This window comes from Drosophila virilis, chromosome 2 (genome assembly GCF_030788295.1).
Source record: "Drosophila virilis strain 15010-1051.87 chromosome 2, Dvir_AGI_RSII-ME, whole genome shotgun sequence".
In the NCBI taxonomy this organism is placed as follows: Eukaryota; Metazoa; Arthropoda; class Insecta; order Diptera; family Drosophilidae; genus Drosophila; species Drosophila virilis.
The window spans coordinates 23,840,118-23,859,618 of NC_091544.1; the positions used below are offsets into that span (position 1 = coordinate 23,840,118).

At 36.7% G+C, this 19,501-nt stretch overlaps 6 protein-coding genes across 6 annotated transcripts; 4 read left to right on the top strand and 2 right to left on the bottom strand.

The window, feature by feature from the left end:
* The first annotated feature begins 860 nt into the window (after positions 1-860).
* Positions 861-4,042, top strand: LOC26530357 (protein midgut expression 1). The gene is made up of 4 exons (XM_015170754.3): positions 861-928; positions 1,033-1,091; positions 3,480-3,680; positions 3,750-4,042. Exons 2-3 carry the CDS (start codon positions 1,057-1,059, stop codon positions 3,670-3,672), a joined length of 228 nt encoding a protein of 75 aa, XP_015026240.1. The 5' UTR covers positions 861-928; positions 1,033-1,056; the 3' UTR covers positions 3,673-3,680; positions 3,750-4,042.
* A 686-nt stretch (positions 4,043-4,728) lies between these two features.
* On the top strand, positions 4,729-5,715 carry LOC6632466 (probable histone-lysine N-methyltransferase set-23). Its single transcript, XM_002055766.4, has 2 exons — positions 4,729-5,468; positions 5,526-5,715. Exons 1-2 carry the CDS (start codon positions 4,784-4,786, stop codon positions 5,672-5,674), a joined length of 834 nt encoding a protein of 277 aa, XP_002055802.2. The 5' UTR covers positions 4,729-4,783; the 3' UTR covers positions 5,675-5,715.
* Positions 5,716-5,718: 3 nt separating this feature from the next.
* Positions 5,719-6,498, bottom strand: LOC6632467 (lysophospholipase-like protein 1). Its single transcript, XM_002055767.4, has one exon. The coding sequence runs from the start codon at positions 6,427-6,429 to the stop codon at positions 5,731-5,733; it is 699 nt and encodes a 232-aa protein (XP_002055803.1). The 5' UTR covers positions 6,430-6,498; the 3' UTR covers positions 5,719-5,730.
* A 255-nt stretch (positions 6,499-6,753) lies between these two features.
* Keap1 (kelch like ECH associated protein 1) lies at positions 6,754-13,175 on the top strand. The gene is made up of 6 exons (XM_002055768.4): positions 6,754-6,835; positions 9,485-9,801; positions 9,873-10,130; positions 10,196-10,878; positions 10,934-11,139; positions 11,962-13,175. The coding sequence occupies exons 2-6, from the start codon at positions 9,493-9,495 to the stop codon at positions 12,759-12,761; spliced, it is 2,256 nt and encodes a 751-aa protein (XP_002055804.3). The 5' UTR covers positions 6,754-6,835; positions 9,485-9,492; the 3' UTR covers positions 12,762-13,175.
* Positions 13,176-14,080: 905 nt separating this feature from the next.
* On the bottom strand, positions 14,081-15,062 carry mRpS11 (mitochondrial ribosomal protein S11). Its single transcript, XM_002055769.3, has 5 exons — positions 14,797-15,062; positions 14,602-14,732; positions 14,436-14,536; positions 14,311-14,376; positions 14,081-14,241 (listed from the first exon to the last, which is right to left on the bottom strand). Exons 1-5 carry the CDS (start codon positions 15,000-15,002, stop codon positions 14,134-14,136), a joined length of 612 nt encoding a protein of 203 aa, XP_002055805.2. The 5' UTR covers positions 15,003-15,062; the 3' UTR covers positions 14,081-14,133.
* A 45-nt stretch (positions 15,063-15,107) lies between these two features.
* Ns1 (Nucleostemin 1) lies at positions 15,108-17,695 on the top strand. Its single transcript, XM_002055770.4, has 5 exons — positions 15,108-15,234; positions 15,294-16,179; positions 16,690-16,952; positions 17,011-17,409; positions 17,468-17,695. Exons 1-5 carry the CDS (start codon positions 15,213-15,215, stop codon positions 17,641-17,643), a joined length of 1,746 nt encoding a protein of 581 aa, XP_002055806.1. The 5' UTR covers positions 15,108-15,212; the 3' UTR covers positions 17,644-17,695.
* Positions 17,696-19,501: the final 1,806 nt, after the last annotated feature.

Here is a 19,501-nt window from a genome sequence, read left to right on the forward strand (position 1 = left end):
TTTACAGCCCCGACTATGGAAAATTTAGTATAGTAAATATGGTATAGTTTTGTATAAAAGGATCAGCATATTTATTTGTGGACGATTTTAGTAGAATCATAGGCGCAGATAATGTAAAAACCGAGGACAGCTATAAAACAAACATCGACTTGTTAAATGACCCAATCCACCTGTTTTCAAACGAGTTGGAGGACATAGAAGCAATCCAAAGTGCAGAATGGGATGTTACTGACCAAGAAAATATTTACCTTATGGTGCTGAAGACGGGATGCAAAAACAGTTTGTGAATTTAACTGTGATTCTTAAAAAAATGTATTTTTAAATATGCATGTTCATGTTGAGCATAATCGGTTGAAAATTGTATTGCTGCGGTCATATTCACCACAGACAATTAACAACCGCTACAGTGCCGGCATTCTGTACACATACATACATACAATGTCTTTTTTGTTGACTTAAAGCGTCGTAAAATGAACTGCATTTATTACAATCTTACAATTGCAATTTTACTCTATTTGACATATTATATAACTTTTTAAAAATTAACATAAACAAACCGCGATATAAGTGTACTTTCCATTTATTATATTTTTCGTTATTAAAAGTACAGTACATTCTTTGCTTTGTTTTTGAACTCACACAAGCAACACAAATATTAGAGCAAAGCAAACTAATTAATTTTGCGCTCTCTTTCTCTCTCTCTCTCTCGCTCTCTTTTATTCTGAGCAACTGAAAACTGCTATCGCCTAATACCACCTTATATTATTTTACTATGCTTTAGATCAGTAAACCGTACGTATACTCTCGCTGTATTGTATGCATGTGTGTGAATGTATGTTTGTATAGTCTGCCTCTCTCAGAACGCATTTTGCCGACGAGTAGCTGCCAGACAGTTTTCGTTTTCAGTTTCTCCACAACTTCAGGCGTGGTAAGTTGTGTGTGGCTACGTACGTCAGTGCACAAGCTCAGCGATACAGTTGAACAGTTGCTGGCAAATAATATCAGCAGTTTAATAATTTAATTATATTACAGCAAACGTAAAATAACCAACTCAAAATGTGTAAATGTCTGGCCGGAAATGTCGCATGCTGGTAAGTTTAAATGAATAAACAAAAAGTTTTTGCTCTTGGCATTGCCTTTGTATACACGTATCTGCATATATGTACGTACATAAACAAATACTTTGCGTACTTAAAAGTAAATATAAATATATGTGTAAGAGTACACACATATTCGCACATGCATAAGTACATGCATATGAAATGTATACGCATATGTAGATGGAGATTTATGTACATGTGTGTGTAATATGTAATTTTTATGTTTTTATGTTTGTGCTTATGTATGTACATGTATACATATGCATATGCATATACAGCTAGAAAAAACAGTAGAAATATACCAAATAGTTGGAAAAATCTCCAGTACTTGAGAGGTGCGGCAGCTACACAGTCTTAAGATATGCCTTGCCGTGCGGAAACAAATGTTGGACGTCATATGTAATCCCCGGAAATGTCAAAAAGATCGGACATGAAGTCCTTCAAGAATGAATTTCCCATAGTTTGTAGGCGAAGAAACAACTTATATGTATATGTATGTAAGTATATAGAAGGAAGCTTATTTCCGGGCTGGCGCTGCGGGCAAGAGCAACATGCTTTTATTATGCTCCCTTAAATGCATTTGTCTTTATTATTAAAATTGTATAGTTTTCTGCTAGAAAATATCAAACCAATTCTTTAAATATGTATATAATGAAATTATAAATAGTATTATTCTGGATTTCGGAACACTCCGAGGACTGCATTTATAAGCGTCTATACTGTCAAGTCTGTCTCCAATAACATAATATTTCATAACATAATATACTTGCCGTATGTACAGTGAATGAGCATAGAAATGTATAGCTAATAGCTAGGTACATACATGGAAATGTTTTTAAATCGAAATGCAAGCATAAGGCATACATTCTGAATGCGGTTCGATGCCAATATCGTATTATATATGTGGCATGTAAATATAAAGTGTATATATTTAAACTATAGTCATCATGATACTATACTCATACTTATGTCACCCTTATTTTCTACAGCTAACTTATATATATACATACATACATAAACGCATGTTTGCCTGTAATTTTGTTGTGTATCTCTATTTGAAATGCGTATTTGCCCGGCTCCAGCAAGTCCCGGCTCCACTCGGGCGCGACAGTATTACGATGTTTTACTACTTGTGCTACCCCCACTAAAGAGCTCATCAAGGATATCTTTCAGTTAGCCGACAGCTGGGCGGAAACTTGACATTTTTGCATAAGCACGCAGAAACTAAATAACTCGTGACAACAAGGGTTGGAAATGAACTTAGGGACTTTATCTAAATAGCCTTTTCATATATTTTCATTACTTTAGCCTTGCAGAGGATATTGTAATATTATCACGAAGCGAGTAACGCATATAAGTTGACATCTTCGACTCCATAAAATATTTTTATTTTCTCTTATTAATTTGGACAATATTTGTAATCTGTCATAGGACAATAAACAAATTGCTTAGCAACTAAAATATAATAAAACTTAGCAGGAATGTTTGAGAACTAATTGTTCAAATAATATATATGAAATTATAGTTTGCTTATATTACTTAATTTATGACGATTTGTACAAATAATCTTTTCAAGTTATGTTGTTATGGTGTAACCTATTTATATCTACTTATTTCATTTCTGGCAAAGCGTATATTTGGGTCTTTATGTATATCATAGTTGCTCATAAACCACAAAATATATATATTCTTAATGAGGGTAATTATGTCGGGAGCGGCCGGATCAAACCACATTATCATATAACTGAATACTTCCCTTGTACGACTGAGCTCCTCGGTCAGTTGGGCGAGGAGTGGGGACAAGAGGATGGAAATAAAAACAAACATTTTGTATGCTTTTCTTATGACGTCATGACCTCGCTCAGTAACCACAAGCCTTACATAGGACTACAACAAAAAACTAGGATATCTTAACAAAACTCAACAATAACATGCTCTACTATTCTCCATTCTTATCATAACACCATTGAACTATTATCTAAAATGATGACTTAGATTTTAAATTTAAAGCTCGCACTTTTAATTTTCCATTAATATTTGAAAATGATTTTTGATTTCGTGATGAGATGCTTGAAACCTAAAATAAATTAATTTAGATGTTTGGAAATCAGTTTAAGTCGATTGGACGAAACCTAAAACATCGAAAAGGCATGTTGCATGTTGCAAAAATATCTTTCTTTGAGAATATATCTAATATATCAATATATCAAATATCTTTTCTTAGAGAACAAAGTTCTTTGAAAGAGTGCTCTGAGGCTGATCGGATTGTAAACAAAAAATTTCATACATATACAAATTCATTTATTTATATTGTACTTGTACTATGCTATATACATCCATATCAGCTAACTAACTAACTCCAAAACTGTTTATTTTCAGCTGCTTCAGTTGCGCACTTAGCATGCTTGTGTCCATAATCAGTGCGTTCTTTGTTGTGTTTGTTATAGTCGGCTTACTAGTCTACTTTTTTTACTACCACGAGCAAGAGGACGATGTCAGCAAGATTAAAAATGATATTCACGATGGATTTAAAAATACTATAGATAAACTGAAAAGTGGCTTAAATCAATAATACAACAGGTAGCTAAAAAACAATTTTTGTTTCTATATATAAAAGAAAACCCATTGAAATACTTTTTTACGTTTTAGTGCCGATAACTTGAAAGAAGCCTTGATTTAACTGGCCTTTACCGGGTGTTTTTCCATTCAAATTAACTAACATGCTGACCTACAAATGCTGTTCAAACAAAGCATTGAAATAGCTGGGCAAGTAATTGCTTGATAAAGTTTTGCATTTTAAGCCTTCCGTACAAACATAATATAGGGTTTGATAAATATTTATATATGTGCTTATATATTTTATAAAATGATCCTTTGAATCTCCAACAATTTATTTATTTCAATTCATAACTATACAAATAAAAAGTAATTATGCTATATGACATCCAAATGTATGCAAATACCAAGGACAGCTTATTTATCCACAAATGACTTATGATTTTATTGGAACCGATGGTAAAAATTATACTAAGCGAGACTCTACATCCCAAAAAAAAAAAAACAGCATTTCCATATCAATATGCGGATACCTCTGCAACTGGTACAAACGCTAGAGCAGCCATTACACCCTTATTATTATAAATTTAAACTATAAATTTTTTACATTGCTTTTTACTTCAAACAATTCATAATCAACTCAGGGTGCACTCAGTTCAACCGCTCAAAAGTAAGAAAAGTTTGAACTTGTATCGATTCTTAGCTTTTCAATTTTAACATCGATAGAGCGCGTCTTTTTATATCGATACAAATCGAATACTTACAAATTTTTAACGCAAACTAAATGTTTGATCACTTAATCTTGGGCACTTAGCCATAGGTGACAATTAATTAGCTTGAGTTAATGTGCAGTTAGGTTTGCTGTGTATGCAGCATGCCAGAAGAACCAGATTATAATTGAACATCGAATCAGACACTGTGTCATCATAACTGTCGCCCCACGGGACTGAAAATGCAACAAACAAAACAACACAGCTTACATCGAATAAAATTTGATTCATTAAACAATCGAATCGTTTCGATTAATCGTACGCAAAACATCGATACATCGATGTAAAGTCAATATGCCGTATCCCTGGTATTGCATGCTAACAACGTATTGATGAGAGAAATAACTTTAAGATTCAATGCCAGCGTACATTGAAATTATTGATGATTACGATCACAATGGGAATGTAGAATATATTTTGGAAAACGTACTCATGCCTGATGATGGAAGCCCAGAATACAGACGCCTGAAGGATGATTACAATTCTCAGCTGACATTATCATGTACATGTACGGACAACTGTAGTAACATTGTTCTTTGCTACCACGGAGACGGCATTAAATACACTCGCGTGAAAGGCGAATTAGTTTTATTATCAAGTGCAGATAAGCAATTTCCATCTATTATCGAATGCAATGATCTATGTGAATGCCGGATTACTCTATGCACAAACCGACGAGTGCAGTATGGACCACGCAAAAATCTTGAAGTATTTGAATCGCCATTGTATAAATCAAAAGGTTTGCGCACTACTGCTGATATTCCTAGTGGGGCTTTTATCTGTGAGTATGCAGGCGAGCTATTAACTCTGCCAGAGGCTCGGCGGCGACTGGAACACATTGACAAAAATTGCCTTGTGAACTACATATTATGTCTTAATGAGCATGTAGCACCTCAAAGTCCTTATCTGGTGCAAAAGAAATTGTTACTAACTATTGTAGATCCAGCTCAACGTGGAAATATCGGTCGGTATCTAAACCACAGCTGTCAGCCAAACTGTGAGATCTTACCCGTGCGAACAAACTGCCCCATACCAAAAATTGGTGAGCTTGGTCTACAAAAAGTAAAATCATGCTTATTTCTGTTTGAAATGCTTGTAGGAATCTTTGCAAAACACGATATATATGCCAATGAGGAGTTATGCTTCCACTATGCGGGGGAGGAGCATCGCGATGGAATGTCTAATGGAAAACCTTGTCTGTGTGGTGCTCCTCATTGCATCGGTTTTATTCCAAATAGTCGCATTTAGAAAATAAGTACGAATACAAACTTGGTTTAATCAAACGCAAATAGTTTGGGAGTCAATCAAAGTTTATTAGAAATGTCCATACTTAAAGGCGGCAACTTTTTCAATATCCAATCCTCCAAATCAAGCAGCGAGCGTTTCTTTAGCTCGTGCAATGTGTTTTTTAAGGGGGTGAATGTGCCTACTATGCCCAGTTTTTGTAATGATTCAAATGTTTCTAGCCCCCATTCAAGGGGAACTAATGTATCGCGCTCTCCGTGGAGCATAAGAAGTTCAGGAAGCGTGTTTGTTGGAGCCTTTTGATTTTCCAGGGATTCATAGACCACAGATTTACGATTAAGGAACGATGAGTGTGCAAATACACCAGCTAAACCAGTATTTAGGTGGTAACATGTATGCAAGGCTAAAGCGCCGCCCATTGAGAAACCACCGACAATTATGCGATTCAACGGGATGCCGTGGTCTACTTCATTCTGGATGAGTTGGTGTACGATATCATAACATTGGGACATGCTCTTCTTACTTTCCAGCGCTGCAATATTTACCGATCGTCGATCGAACCACACAGTGGAAAGCTGTCCATTTAAAGGAGTGTACTTTTGCATTGGAGCAGTTGGATATATAATTTTTACATGGGCGAGGTTAAAATCTCGGCCTAATAAGAACCGGACCCATTCTAGTAAATTTTGTCCAGTATCACCAGAGCCGTGAAAAAATATAACAGAAGCGCTGTATTTTCGTATCGTTGATGTTGACATTTTAGATATTTTTATTTTGTTGCGATAAGGAATGTCACGTAAGATGCAAAGCGGTCACAAAAAATCAGTATGACCAAGAGTCCAAAATACGAGCATGCTCTTTGCCGACATAAATATACTGAAAATACCATCCTCTCTGCCATTGATGTCGATGGCACATTTGCACTTAAAATTAACTTTAAAAGATCACACTATAAATTGTATATATTCTCATAATACTGGCTAACTTAAGCATATGCGTACAGTTTCCTTGCATTTTAGATTAATGGCAAATACAATTAATTACAAATATTTTATTGGAATACCCATAATGGTATTTTAAGATTTATGGCAACACTGCGAGCGCTTTAGTTGATAGTTGTTCCCGTTTGCAGTTGTGAGTGCTACGAAATAATAATAACAAACGGTACTATTATTAATGAATGAACTGCAAATAAATACAAAAAAAGATATTCATGTTTGTGCCAGATTTTATTCAAACAAATTGCTATAAATGAACGTGGTCTTATCCATTGAAACTCTAAAATCTAAGATTGAAAAAATACCTACATACATCGCGCTGCTTAACTTATCAGCTGTTGGTACACACACTATAGTCTTACCATTTGTGTATACACTCAATAAAAATATTTTCTTTTCAAAGCACATAATAAGTTACATACACAAAATGTTGAAATCTTGATAAATATTCGCTAATATTCAACTACGCGTACTCTATTATGACACGCCAGTTCCATCCAGAAAATCAACAAGTTGTTGGTTGAACATTCAATCAATTGCATGCATAATGTACATAAACATGTGCATTTACATATCAACAAGCCTTCATAATAATTAATCAAAAGTTCTTTCGCTCTTACTACTGCCGAATACTTCTATATATCGAGCATTTGTTTATATGCACATACTCATCTATGTATTTGAAGATACTACACATGTATGTGTGCATATGAACATGTGTGCAATTGTGCCTTCTCATCATGATTTGACAATATTTCTCCTTCCCTCTCTCACTTACACTTTGCCTTTGTGATTATCGCAAACTTGATAAAAAAAACCGTGAAGGGAACTCCTTGTGCTTAAGATACGCAGATTTTTATGCATAGTCATTCAAAAAGCACGTCACTTTACCCACACATTTCCAATTTTGTACGCACATGTATACATATATACATGTACACTTATGCACGTAACAATATATATGAACGTTATCTATATTCAGACTTACATATATTTTAAAATGTTTGTGGCAACTGGGATTTGTCTGACATAATTGATCACTTTAGACTTAGGTCCGCTGTAACTATTAATAATTTAAAACGTGAGGATCTTAATCCTAGTCTAGGTCAGATGACTCCATTCGGTCACTACATAAAGCACCTAGATATGTAGTTCCTAAAGTCTCGGAATTAATAGAAGGCACAGGGGGGCGGGCATGTAAGCAAAAAATACAGTCACCTTTATTTGCTATTTCAGTTAGGCGCTGAGTTTTCGTATTTATAGCATGACACTGCACTTATTAACTACACCACATGACACGATTTTATACCCTACACCTACTGAAAATTGCTAAAAATAAGAAGCAAATTAAAGTAATGCCAATGCCTGAAAAGAGATATTTCGATCACAAAGCTATGTCCGTGTGTATAAACGCAACGATAACTGTAAAAGCAAGGACGTGAAATTGAGAATTTGGTATCGAAAATAAAGTTCAGATCTCGCTTAGTATGCACAGATGGATTGTTTCCTCTAATCTTTTATTTTGAGACATATATTTGAGTATAATCAAATTTGAATTCAACTTAACGACGTTTTTGTATAGCAATGAAGGTGATGCTGTGTGGGCTAAAACAGTGCGGAGGCAGATACAGATACAGGGTATACCGCAGTTGGACATTCCCGTCTAGTCCACTTATTTCATAGCGACGTTTCGACGCTACCGCTACCTGTTTTGTGTGGCTTTTTTGTGAGGGAATGACAAAGCAAATTGGTTCAGTTGAATTCCGGCGTACGCACAATCAGTCGATGTCGAAGGTACAAGCTCAGTGAGCTGATCTTTTTAGTTTGTACGTTCCTAGTTTCCATTTGAAAAAGGCGCGGAAAAAAGCAATCCACAATACAGGAGTATGTTCTTATCCCATTTGGTAGTACGGTATGTAATAGCGAGTAGGAGTGCTATTGTCGAAAGTGTCCGACTAGGAGATACCCTGACTACGCGCCGGCTGTCATAGCAAACATTCCAGCTTATTTCAATACACACATACATATGTACACACAACAACATAAGCAGAGAAAACAAAATGTTTATAAAAAGTCGAGTTGAAATCGTGTTTTTGAACATATCCCCCCGGGTCTCATGAGATACGCAGATCCAGAATATTTCACTTTTTGGATAACTTTCCCGAACCCCCCAAAAAAAAAAACATCTATCTTAAAGCTAAAAATCAAAACGAAATTTAGAAACATATGATAAGATATTTATGGCCCAACAACTTCATAGTGAGGATATCAAGGAAATTCCTAGTCGGCAACTCCCGACTAGACCACTCTTACTTGTTTATTCGTGTTGTGATTGGACTTTGGCACACCTTTTAATGTTGGCGAGCCTTATCGCCTATTTTTTATAAATCGACAAGACGGCGCAACTCCTATAAATAATCAATTGGCATACTCTGTTCATCGATTTTTATAATTTGTAACAGGCCAGCGTTCGATTTGCTAGCCAGAAGTGAATGAAATGAACTACCCGTCATCTTAACTGGTGAACTTTTATTTATTTCCCAATAGTATTAGCTGAAGATATTAACTTAACACTAGGTATGAGAATATTCCATAGTTGGCCATTCCCGAGCAGACTTTTCTTAGGTTTGCGCCGTCTGCTTGATTTGAAATATCCCATTAACGAGGTTTACTAAGACGCAGTCAGGCAAGCATCCCAGAGAGTTATTATATATATTCAATGATGAAATTTCTGGAGGTTATGCAAATTTGACCAATCTTATTCTAACAGCCAGAGTTATAATGTTTTTTTTTAAATATATGTATTTTCGTATAGACTTAGAGATGAACGAAAACTCAGACAGCTGTTCCCTCTCCACGCCATGCGGGCGTTTCGATACTGCGCGTGCCATAGATGATCACGATGCAACAGATGATGACATGACTTTCTGCATGTCGAACTACGCCAAGGAAGCACTTAAAATGATGTTCATGATGCGTTCACACGGCATGCTAACAGACGTTGTGCTTGAAGTGAAGAAGGAGCTCTTTCCTGCCCACAAGGTGGTTCTTTCTGCTGCATCACCGTACTTCAAGGCCATGTTTACTGGCGGACTGAAGGAGTCTGAGATGTCGCGCGTGCAACTTCAGGGGGTAAGTAAAGTCTAGCTATATAGCTCCAAATTGTTGCTATAATATATGAACAGCATAATCAATTTCGCTAGGTGTGTCCCACGGCAATGGCCCGGATTCTTTACTTTATGTACACTGGACAGATACGTGTGACAGAAGTAACTGTCTGCCAACTTTTGCCTGCAGCGACAATGTTCCAAGTCCAAAATGTTATTGATGCCTGCTGTGCTTTCCTGGAGCGCCAGTTAGATCCAACTAACGCTATAGGCATTGCTAATTTTGCCGAACAGCACAGCTGCAGTGAGCTACAGAAGAAAGCAAACTACTTTATTGAACGTCACTTTATGCAAGTATGTTGAGTATGTTGAATGTTGTTCTTACCTTTATTAGCCTCCATTCTATGATCGCATCGCAGGTTTGCCAGGAGGAAGAGTTTTTACAGTTGTCCGCTTATCAACTGATAGCACTTATCAGGCGGGACGAGCTGAACGTACAGGAAGAACGCGAGGTATACAATGCCGTTCTGAAATGGGTGAAGTACGATGAGGACAATCGGCATTGCAAGATGGAACACATTCTTGGCGCTGTTCGCTGCCAGTTTCTCACGCCCAACTTTCTTAAGGAGCAAATGAAAAACTGTGATGTACTGAGGAAGGTTCCGGCTTGTCGCGAATATCTAGCCAAGATCTTTAAAGACTTAACATTGCACAAATGCCCAGGCGTCAAAGAACGCACACCAAATACAACGCGTATGATATTCGTCGCTGGCGGTTTTTTCCGACATTCATTGGACATACTGGAGGCATATAATGTCGATGACAAGACTTGGACTACTTTACCAAATCTGCGCATTCCACGTTCCGGTCTGGGCGCTGCATTTCTCAAAGGAAAGTTCTATGCAGTGGGCGGGCGCAATAACAACATTGGCTCCTCATACGATTCCGACTGGGTAGATCGATATAGTGCTATAAGCGAAACGTGGCGGCCCTGTTCGCCAATGTCTGTCCCGCGTCATCGTGTCGGCGTAGCAGTCATGGACGAGCTAATGTACGCTGTGGGTGGATCCGCAGGAATGGAATACCACAATACAGTGGAGTAGTAGGTACTCTACAACATACATAATGAGTTTACAATTAATCCGTTTTATTTGTAGCTATGACCCAGACCAGGATCGCTGGACGCTCGTTCAGCCAATGCATTCCAAACGATTGGGCGTTGGCGTTGTGGTTGTTAATCGTCTTCTGTACGCCATTGGTGGCTTTGATGGCAACGAGCGTTTGGCCAGTGTAGAGTGCTACCATCCGGAAAATAATGAATGGAGCTATTTGCCGTCCCTCAATACTGGCCGCAGCGGAGCAGGTAAAATCTTTACCTTATTTACTTATATCAAAGAGTTAATCCTGACTGGCTGACTGAACTCTGATTATTGCCCAGCCAAATCCATTTTTGCTGCATTAGTTCGATTTTGTACCGAAAGTTCGTTTGGGGTCGAGAGTGAGTACTAAGACGGGGATTGAAAAACCAACCTGCAATTGAGGCAAAAGAATTTATATAAACGAAAATAAATATGAGCTTCGCGACCTGTTTACTAACTTTGTTAATTGGGCCGCAACAGGCCCGTTGAATGTATTAGGACCGTCCGATATAATGAGATCTCTGGACACGAGTATGGTAAATTCGGTGACGACGGGTAATCTCTTCTATGAGATTTATGTATGTTATTTTACTACTTTGCCTACGCGGGACGAGTAGGGCAGGGAAGCTCGCGAGACGTGACCTAACCAAGAACTGAACTGATAAAATTGCCTCGGAAAATGCCAAATATAATTATTTTTATACCCTGAACCCATTAAAAATCGATATAAGGTGTGTAACAGGCAGAAGGAAGCATCTCCGACCCCATAAAGTATATATATTCTTGATCAGCACCAATAGCCGAGTCGATCTAACCATGTCCATCTGTCTGTCTGTCCGTATGTATGAACGCAAGGATCTCAGAACATATAAGAGCTAGAGTCACCAAACTTGACACATACATAGCTTCTAAAATAGAATATATATATGCACTTGATGTTGAAAGAAGAGGGTTCTGGGTATCCCCTAGTCGGGAGCTCCCGGCTAGAACCTCTTACTTGTTTAATTTATTTCAGTTTGTAATGCACTACCATGCTTTAATTTTAGGTGTCGCAGCCATTAATCACTTCATATACGTCGTGGGAGGCTTTGATGGCACACGACAACTTGCTACAGTAGAACGATACGATACTGAGAACGAGACCTGGGATATGGTAGCGCCAATACAAATTGCACGGAGTGCTCTTTCGCTTACAACACTTGATGGCAAGCTGTACGCTATTGGAGGATTTGACGGCAACAATTTTCTTTCTATCGTTGAAGTCTACGATCCACGCACAAACACATGGGAACAGGGTACACCATTAAACTCTGGTCGATCTGGCCACGCTTCCGCGGTTATATATCAGCCTTCCTGCGCCACTAGTTTCATGGACTACGAAGAAAGTGTGATGCCAAGGCGGGATGACAGCAATGATGAAAGGCATACGGAATCGCCTCAAAATCCCTGTGGAGGCAGAAGTCAAGACATTTGCGGCATTACATCCAATATGCAGTTTCATGCGTCTTATGGTGCAAGAGGCTGTCACAACTGCGAGTCGGATATTAAAGCAATAGACGATCCTATGACGGCATTACGCAGCATTAAATATTCTGCTCAAAATAATATTAAAAAGTCAAGGCGATGGCAAGATATAAGACGATTTGATAACATCTTTGGGGACCAGGAAATTAACAGTTGCCATTCATTGTTCTCTATGCCTATAGCACACGACGTGCCAATGTCGCCTAGTAATCAAATCAATAACCGACGTCGTTGCATATTAACCCCTATGTGTATAGCCATGCAAAACATAATACTTAAGAGTTTTGAATGGCGCTATAAAAAGTTCACAACAGCATCATGACAATTATTTGAACCGCCAAACGTACTTTAAATCCAAAAAGTTCCATTTTGTAAATCCGATAATCCTCCATTTACGTTTACTTTATATTCCATATCAATAACCATTCCAGCCAACCATTTGTACATACATACGACAATTTATAGTTCAAAAAGTTTTATTTAAAAAAGTTAGGTGATTGTGTGTATGCTTTCAAGGATATGCAATGTAATATAAAGCCTTTCATAGCCTTAAGTTGTCTTTGCACACTCTAGTTGCACGTCATTATAACAACGCTTACATTAAGTAGGATAAATATAAACGGAATGGACGTACTATCGCATTTAAAAATTGTACCACTATAGTTGGTAAGCGTATTATAGTTAACACCTACAATTTTTATATTATTCATAAACAAAATAGATTATTATCTTAGATAAACATTATTTAAGCATTCGACAGTAGTTTCTGAAGAAAATTAGATCTAACTCTTACAGCTTCTGAGATCCTTGCATTCAAACATGCGGATGGACGTACGGACAGACAGACGGACATGGCTAGATCAACTCGGCTATTGATGCTGATCAAGAATACATATACTTAATGGGGTTGGAGATAATTCTTCTGCCATTTACATATATTTGCACAAACATTGTACCCGTATTGCCCATTTTTAATGGGTTCGGGTATAAAAAGGACATTTACATAATTAAATAAAACAAGTGAGAAGTTCCAGTCGAGAGCTCCCGACTAGGGGATACCCATGACCCTCTTCTTCCAACATCAAGTGCATATATATATTCTATTTTAGAAGCTATGTGTCAAGTTTGGTGACTCTAGCTCTTATTATTTACCAAAAGTGCCCAGAAAACAGGATATCGATTTGTATCGATTGCTTGGAAACGGAGTAAGTTATTGATTATCGGAAACAAACTCGATCTGCGCGGGCACTAGGAGCACCTACATCTTAAATTTCAAGTCTATAGCTCTTAAAGGTACTATAGGAACTAAAACTAAAACCATCAACGAGCTATGGCATAGGCTACATAATTACAGCCGGCAAGCCGACAAGGGCAAGGGATTAGCTTACCGCCACTGAACCTGAAGAATTCGATTAGTCAGTAAAGTTCTAAATCAACTTTTTTTTTAATGCTCGAATTCTGTATTTCCTTACCTGTCTTGCTAAAATTGTATGAAGATCTAATTGTGCCGTTGGCATGGGGCGTCGTAATGGGGCCGGAAATGCTTCCATCTATTATATATACCTTTCCACAAAACTAGTGTAGACTGTCTTCCCATTTTTTAGGAGTACAGGGTATTATATAAAATAGACCGAGCAAGTATTTTTATTTTTATATGATTTATATTGTCTATTTTCAATAGTGTTTCTCTTCAATTAAAGACTTCGTTGTTTTCTAGGGCGCGGTGGATTCCAGGATACAGGTGTGTTATCAGTAATTGAAACAATATTTAAGCCGCCCATTTGCAAGCCTTTGATGGCAGACTGTAACAATAAACATTTAAACATATGTTATAAACATAATTATACGCTATAAACGTAATATAATTTTACCATTCTGCCTGGGCCAAGTCCACGAACTTTCACTCTAATTGTCTTCCAGCCAAGTTCAACCGCTTTCTGAAGTTGAGCATAAATATTAGCATACAATTAGAAACCGCTAAAATATTGCATCTTACCCCGCTTATGCTAACAGCTGTTGCTTGTGCTGCAATGTTTGTCCCTTTTCGGGTATTTTTGAAACCTTCGACTCCGCAAGATCGTATAAGTCTTGGCACACCTAGAACAAATAAATAATATTTAATACCCTTTTAAGCCTTTGTCGAACTTAATCCCGCAACTAACCTTTGTAGTCCGTTACTGAAATAATTGTGTTGTTGGGCGACACGCGTATGTTACAGATTGGCAATTCGTTAAAGGGAATACCGTTGAAAAGCTGCGTGGCGGTGCTAGCGTCAGGAAAGGACTTCGCTCTTCTGTTGATATAAATAGATATTATTTATTACATTGAATTAGGTCAATTATTGTGCCTGCACTAACCGGTTAAGAAGCGTGTCAATATCGACAGACTTTTCGCCAATGGTGCCTTCGTCTTTAGCCGGCATGGAGGCTAACATTTCTTTGCGGTCCTCCGATTTGCTTAAAAATGCACTAGTGTGTATATAAGAGCTTCTTGATGATACTGCATTTGCTGTACATTTCTTAATAAAATGTATTCCAGCCAAAACCGTGGTTTTCATAAACATATTTACGGAATATAAATTATCAACAATGGTATTTTGTATAATTACATCACGAGACTGAACTATCTGGCAGCGCTTATAAATATTTTACAGTGTTGATTAATACATTTGGTAAATGTGGACTTTGTGAATGGTCATTGAATGGGTGCATAGAAGAAGCACATTTATTTACACGTGCTTAGATACAATAGTGAGGCTGGAAATTATTAAAAAATGGCTCTTAAACGATTAAAGAGTAAGTGTCCCACGTGGTTTGTTAAAAACTAGAAAATTATTAATATAATACACTTTTAGCAAAAAAATCAAAGCGTTTAACTGGTCGGCTCAAGCACAAAATTGACAAAAAAGTACGCGAACACAACCGAAAGGAACGTCGCGAGGCCAAAAAGAATCCTAAGAAAGGCAGTAAAAAGCAAAAACTGATACAAATACCAAACATATGCCCGTTTAAAGATGATATACTTAAAGAGGTGGAGGAAGCAAAAAAACGCCAGGAGCATGAGCGGCAAACCCGCCGGGAAACCTATAAAGCAGAACGCGATCAGAACAAATTCAAGTCGCTGGAGTCGATGGTTGAAAATGCCGACATTCGGAGCACTGTGCACGACATAATGCATGAAAATAATGCTGCTGATTCCAACGAGAAGAAATACAAGAACGCCACCACCAAGGAACAATCTCTGAAGCAGTACTTTAAAGAATTTCGTAAGGTTATTGAGAATGCAGACGTTGTTCTGGAAGTGGTCGATGCACGGGATCCGTTGGGTACGCGTTGCAATGAAGTAGAGCGAGCTGTGCGCGCTGCGCCTGGTAACAAGCGGCTGGTACTCATTCTGAATAAAGCCGACCTTGTTCCAAGGGAAAATCTAAACAATTGGATCAAATTCTTTCGGCGCAGCCTGCCCGTTACAGCGTTTAAGGCTTCCACGCAAGATCAGGCGTCAAAGTTGGGACGAAGGAAACTACGCGACATGAAGAGCGAAAAAGCAATGCAGGGTTCAGTGTGCATTGGAGCTGAGCTGCTCATGTCTATGCTGGCCAACTACTGTCGCAATAAGGGCATCAAAACATCAATACGCGTCGGAGTTGTTGGCATACCCAATGTGGGCAAGAGCTCTATTATAAACTCGCTAACCCGAGGACGTTCATGCATGGTTGGGAGCACTCCTGGAGTGACTAAGTAAGTAATATGGTATGAAATTATTATGCAATTACCTAGAAAAATACTTTCTATAAGATTTTTATATAGGTCCTCGATTTTATGCACTGAAATAAGAAAACAATTTATCTATTTTGTCTCCTACATATACAAATTCTCGTTGTTCCTCGATTTTCGACTGTGGTTCGCTATTTTCAGTAACAAAAAATATGCAACTTCTAATTTATAATTACGTTTTAAAGAACATATTGCAAAGCATTTACATAGAATTTACGTTACCTAAAAATTACATAAAAATGTAAACCTTAGAATGAAATGTAAAAATAGAATCAATGACTCCAACCCCAACTACTAATGAAAAGATTAACTTTAGACTCTCTGTTTATTACATGTAATGTTGAGTGCACTTTTTACACGAAGTATTCTTACAACGACTAAATCTGATAAATTATTAACTACATATGATTAACTAATTGTTAAAATCAAACATAATTGTCGATTAATTGGTTACTAACTTTCTATATTTTTCAGAGCTATGCAAGAAGTTGAGCTTGATTCAAAGATCAAGCTTATTGATTGTCCTGGCATTGTTTTTACCAGCATTGCCAGCGAGGGAAACGAAAACGCGCACGCCGTGTTAAAGAACGCCCAGCGTGTAGGCGACGTTAAGGATCCTTTTAGCATAGCAGAGAGCGTTTTGAAAAGGGCCAGCAAAGATTATTTCTGTAAAATGTACGATATTACCAGCTATGACACCTTTGAAGAATTCTTCGCCAAGAAGGCTGCCAGAATGGGTCAGTCAATTTATTAAGTTTATTGTCATTATTTCTTATATGTCATTCCGATATTCAGGAAAATTTTTAAAAAAGGGGGTTCCAGATGTTGTGTCCGCTGCGCGTAGTGTGCTGAACGACTGGAACACCGGAAAGATCAAATACTGTACTCAACCGCCTGAAATAATCGATAATACAAATGTACATATAAGTGCTTCGATTGTACACGCAGAGGCGCGAGAATTTGACGTACATAACTTTGAGTCTATGGAGACTGACTTACTGAACCAATGTCCAGAGAAATCAGATGATGTTATGGAGATAACGTCGACTGGCCCACTTGAGTTGAGGTCGCCGCCTGAAGATACGCAGATTGCTGCCGCAGAAATAACAGAAAGTGAAACGCCGTTAAAGGGTCGCAAGAGAAAATTGGACGACAATAAGAAGGATAAACCAGATCCTGTGTTGCTTCTAGAGGGTAAATCTTTGAAAACTATTTTTCTCCTCATCTATATAATATATAATATATTTTCCAGAAAATCAGTCGCTTAACAAAAACATTAAGGAGCTGCAGAAGAAGAAGAAAAAGCAAAATGTTCGAAACGAGAAGAAAATTTCGAAAATAACCGACGTTTTGGACAGCTTTAGTTTAGGTTCGTCATCAACTAATGCTGATAAATACGACTTCGACCAGGATTATGTTTTTGAATGATTAAACTATAAAAACGTGTTTATAACAATAAAAAAATTCTATACTTACTTAATTTGTTGAAATCAACATTTCGATTTCGTTATTAGCACTTTTTATACAAATACAATTGATAACCTGCTTGATCCACTTTGTTACTAACACTGTGTACAAAACCTTTGAAAGCTGCTGCTTATTACGTTTAACCAAAGACAATATAAGCACTAAGATAAGTCACGCCATCCATTAAAATGCTACTATGCAGCTTTATATTTTGAAAACTAAGACTAAAACGAAATCTGCGCTCTCATAGCTGATAGAGCGAAAATACTACAAATTTAAAGTACTCTCAGCTTTTGCTCTATGAGCCGTGCAAGCAATTTTGTTTGCATGAATGTGTTGTTATTCCCTGCAGTGGGTTTGGCTGCCTAACTAAACTAATTTTGTTAGTTCTTTGCGTTTACCAAGATCTGCTTACAAACGCAGATTGCTGCCTTAAAATTGTCAATCTTAAACGGTGGTTTTTAAATTAATAATAATTGTCGACTTGTAAGAAAAAATATGCAACTTCTTTTTTCATAATTTTAATATTTGTGACTGTGCTAAAAGAAGCTATCTTAAAGCACTTAAATATTGAAATATTAAATTATATAAATAATACATTAAAATAAAATGAATTACAAACTCTTTTAATATTAATTATGGCATTGAGTAACATTGAGTGGATAGCAAATACAAAGATGACAGTGAAAAATCAAAATCTGTAAATATATTGAAATTTTATTACAAAATATTTCTTAAAACATAACAGTAAAACTACAACTATTAACGATGCTTAAATATTTGATCATTTCGAAGATACTGAAGTATATACAGGCATACATACATAAGCACATATGCATGTATATATGATAAATTCAAAATGACTGAAGTCCAAGCAGTTTTTAAAATTAGTTTTTTACTATTAACTCGTATGTACTTATGTTTTCATAAAAGGGCGTATAGGTATTACAATAATATATTTTTGGAATTAAAATGTACATGTGTACATATGTATGTATGTATGTGCAGACACTGAAGGCTTATAGTTTTATGAGGGAATTGGAACCGCAACATTATCTACAGTGGGCGAAATTTTTATTCAACATGTATTTTTCTTAACAAAAACCAAATGAGAATTTATTTTAAGAATGTGTAGTATAAAATGCCTTACGCGTGCTCAAATTTGCGTTTCCGTCACATTGAAAGGCAACTGAGTATGGGGTTAAGGGCTCGATGAAAACTAAAACGCGAATTATAACATTTACAAAATTCAGCGAAAGTTAAGCAATTTTTTAAGACATCAACATAAAAATGATTGAGCAAAATATTGTGATTTAACAAATTAATAATTGGCTAATAGAGTCTATGTATGCCTGAGGGTAGCATTAGATTGTTATTAAAAAAAAAAAAGATAATTTGTATTTTGAGTTCCCACTAAAAAAAAATAATGTGAATGCGAAAACCATCATAAGCCATTACTATTGTGATGGTCAAATGCCTGTATGTATGTCATCCGCTATTACTGAAATGTGCACCTCTGTTTTTCAATCGTTTCATTCATTGTTAAGAACATATCACTCATTTACTTGACTACTGTCAAAACTTAAACAAATATACGATTTATCAGAAAATACGTTGAATATTTTCCATTGAGTACCGCCTTGCAGACAAATTTTTAAATAAATATCTTCTCAATTAAAGAGTATACAAGATATAAATATGAATTTTGTACAATATATACATGATAGTCGCATTTTGTGACTTACGACAGTCTTCAAGTGAATGAGCGACGTGTATAGACTATGCATACTAACATATGTACATGAATTAAGTATTTGTA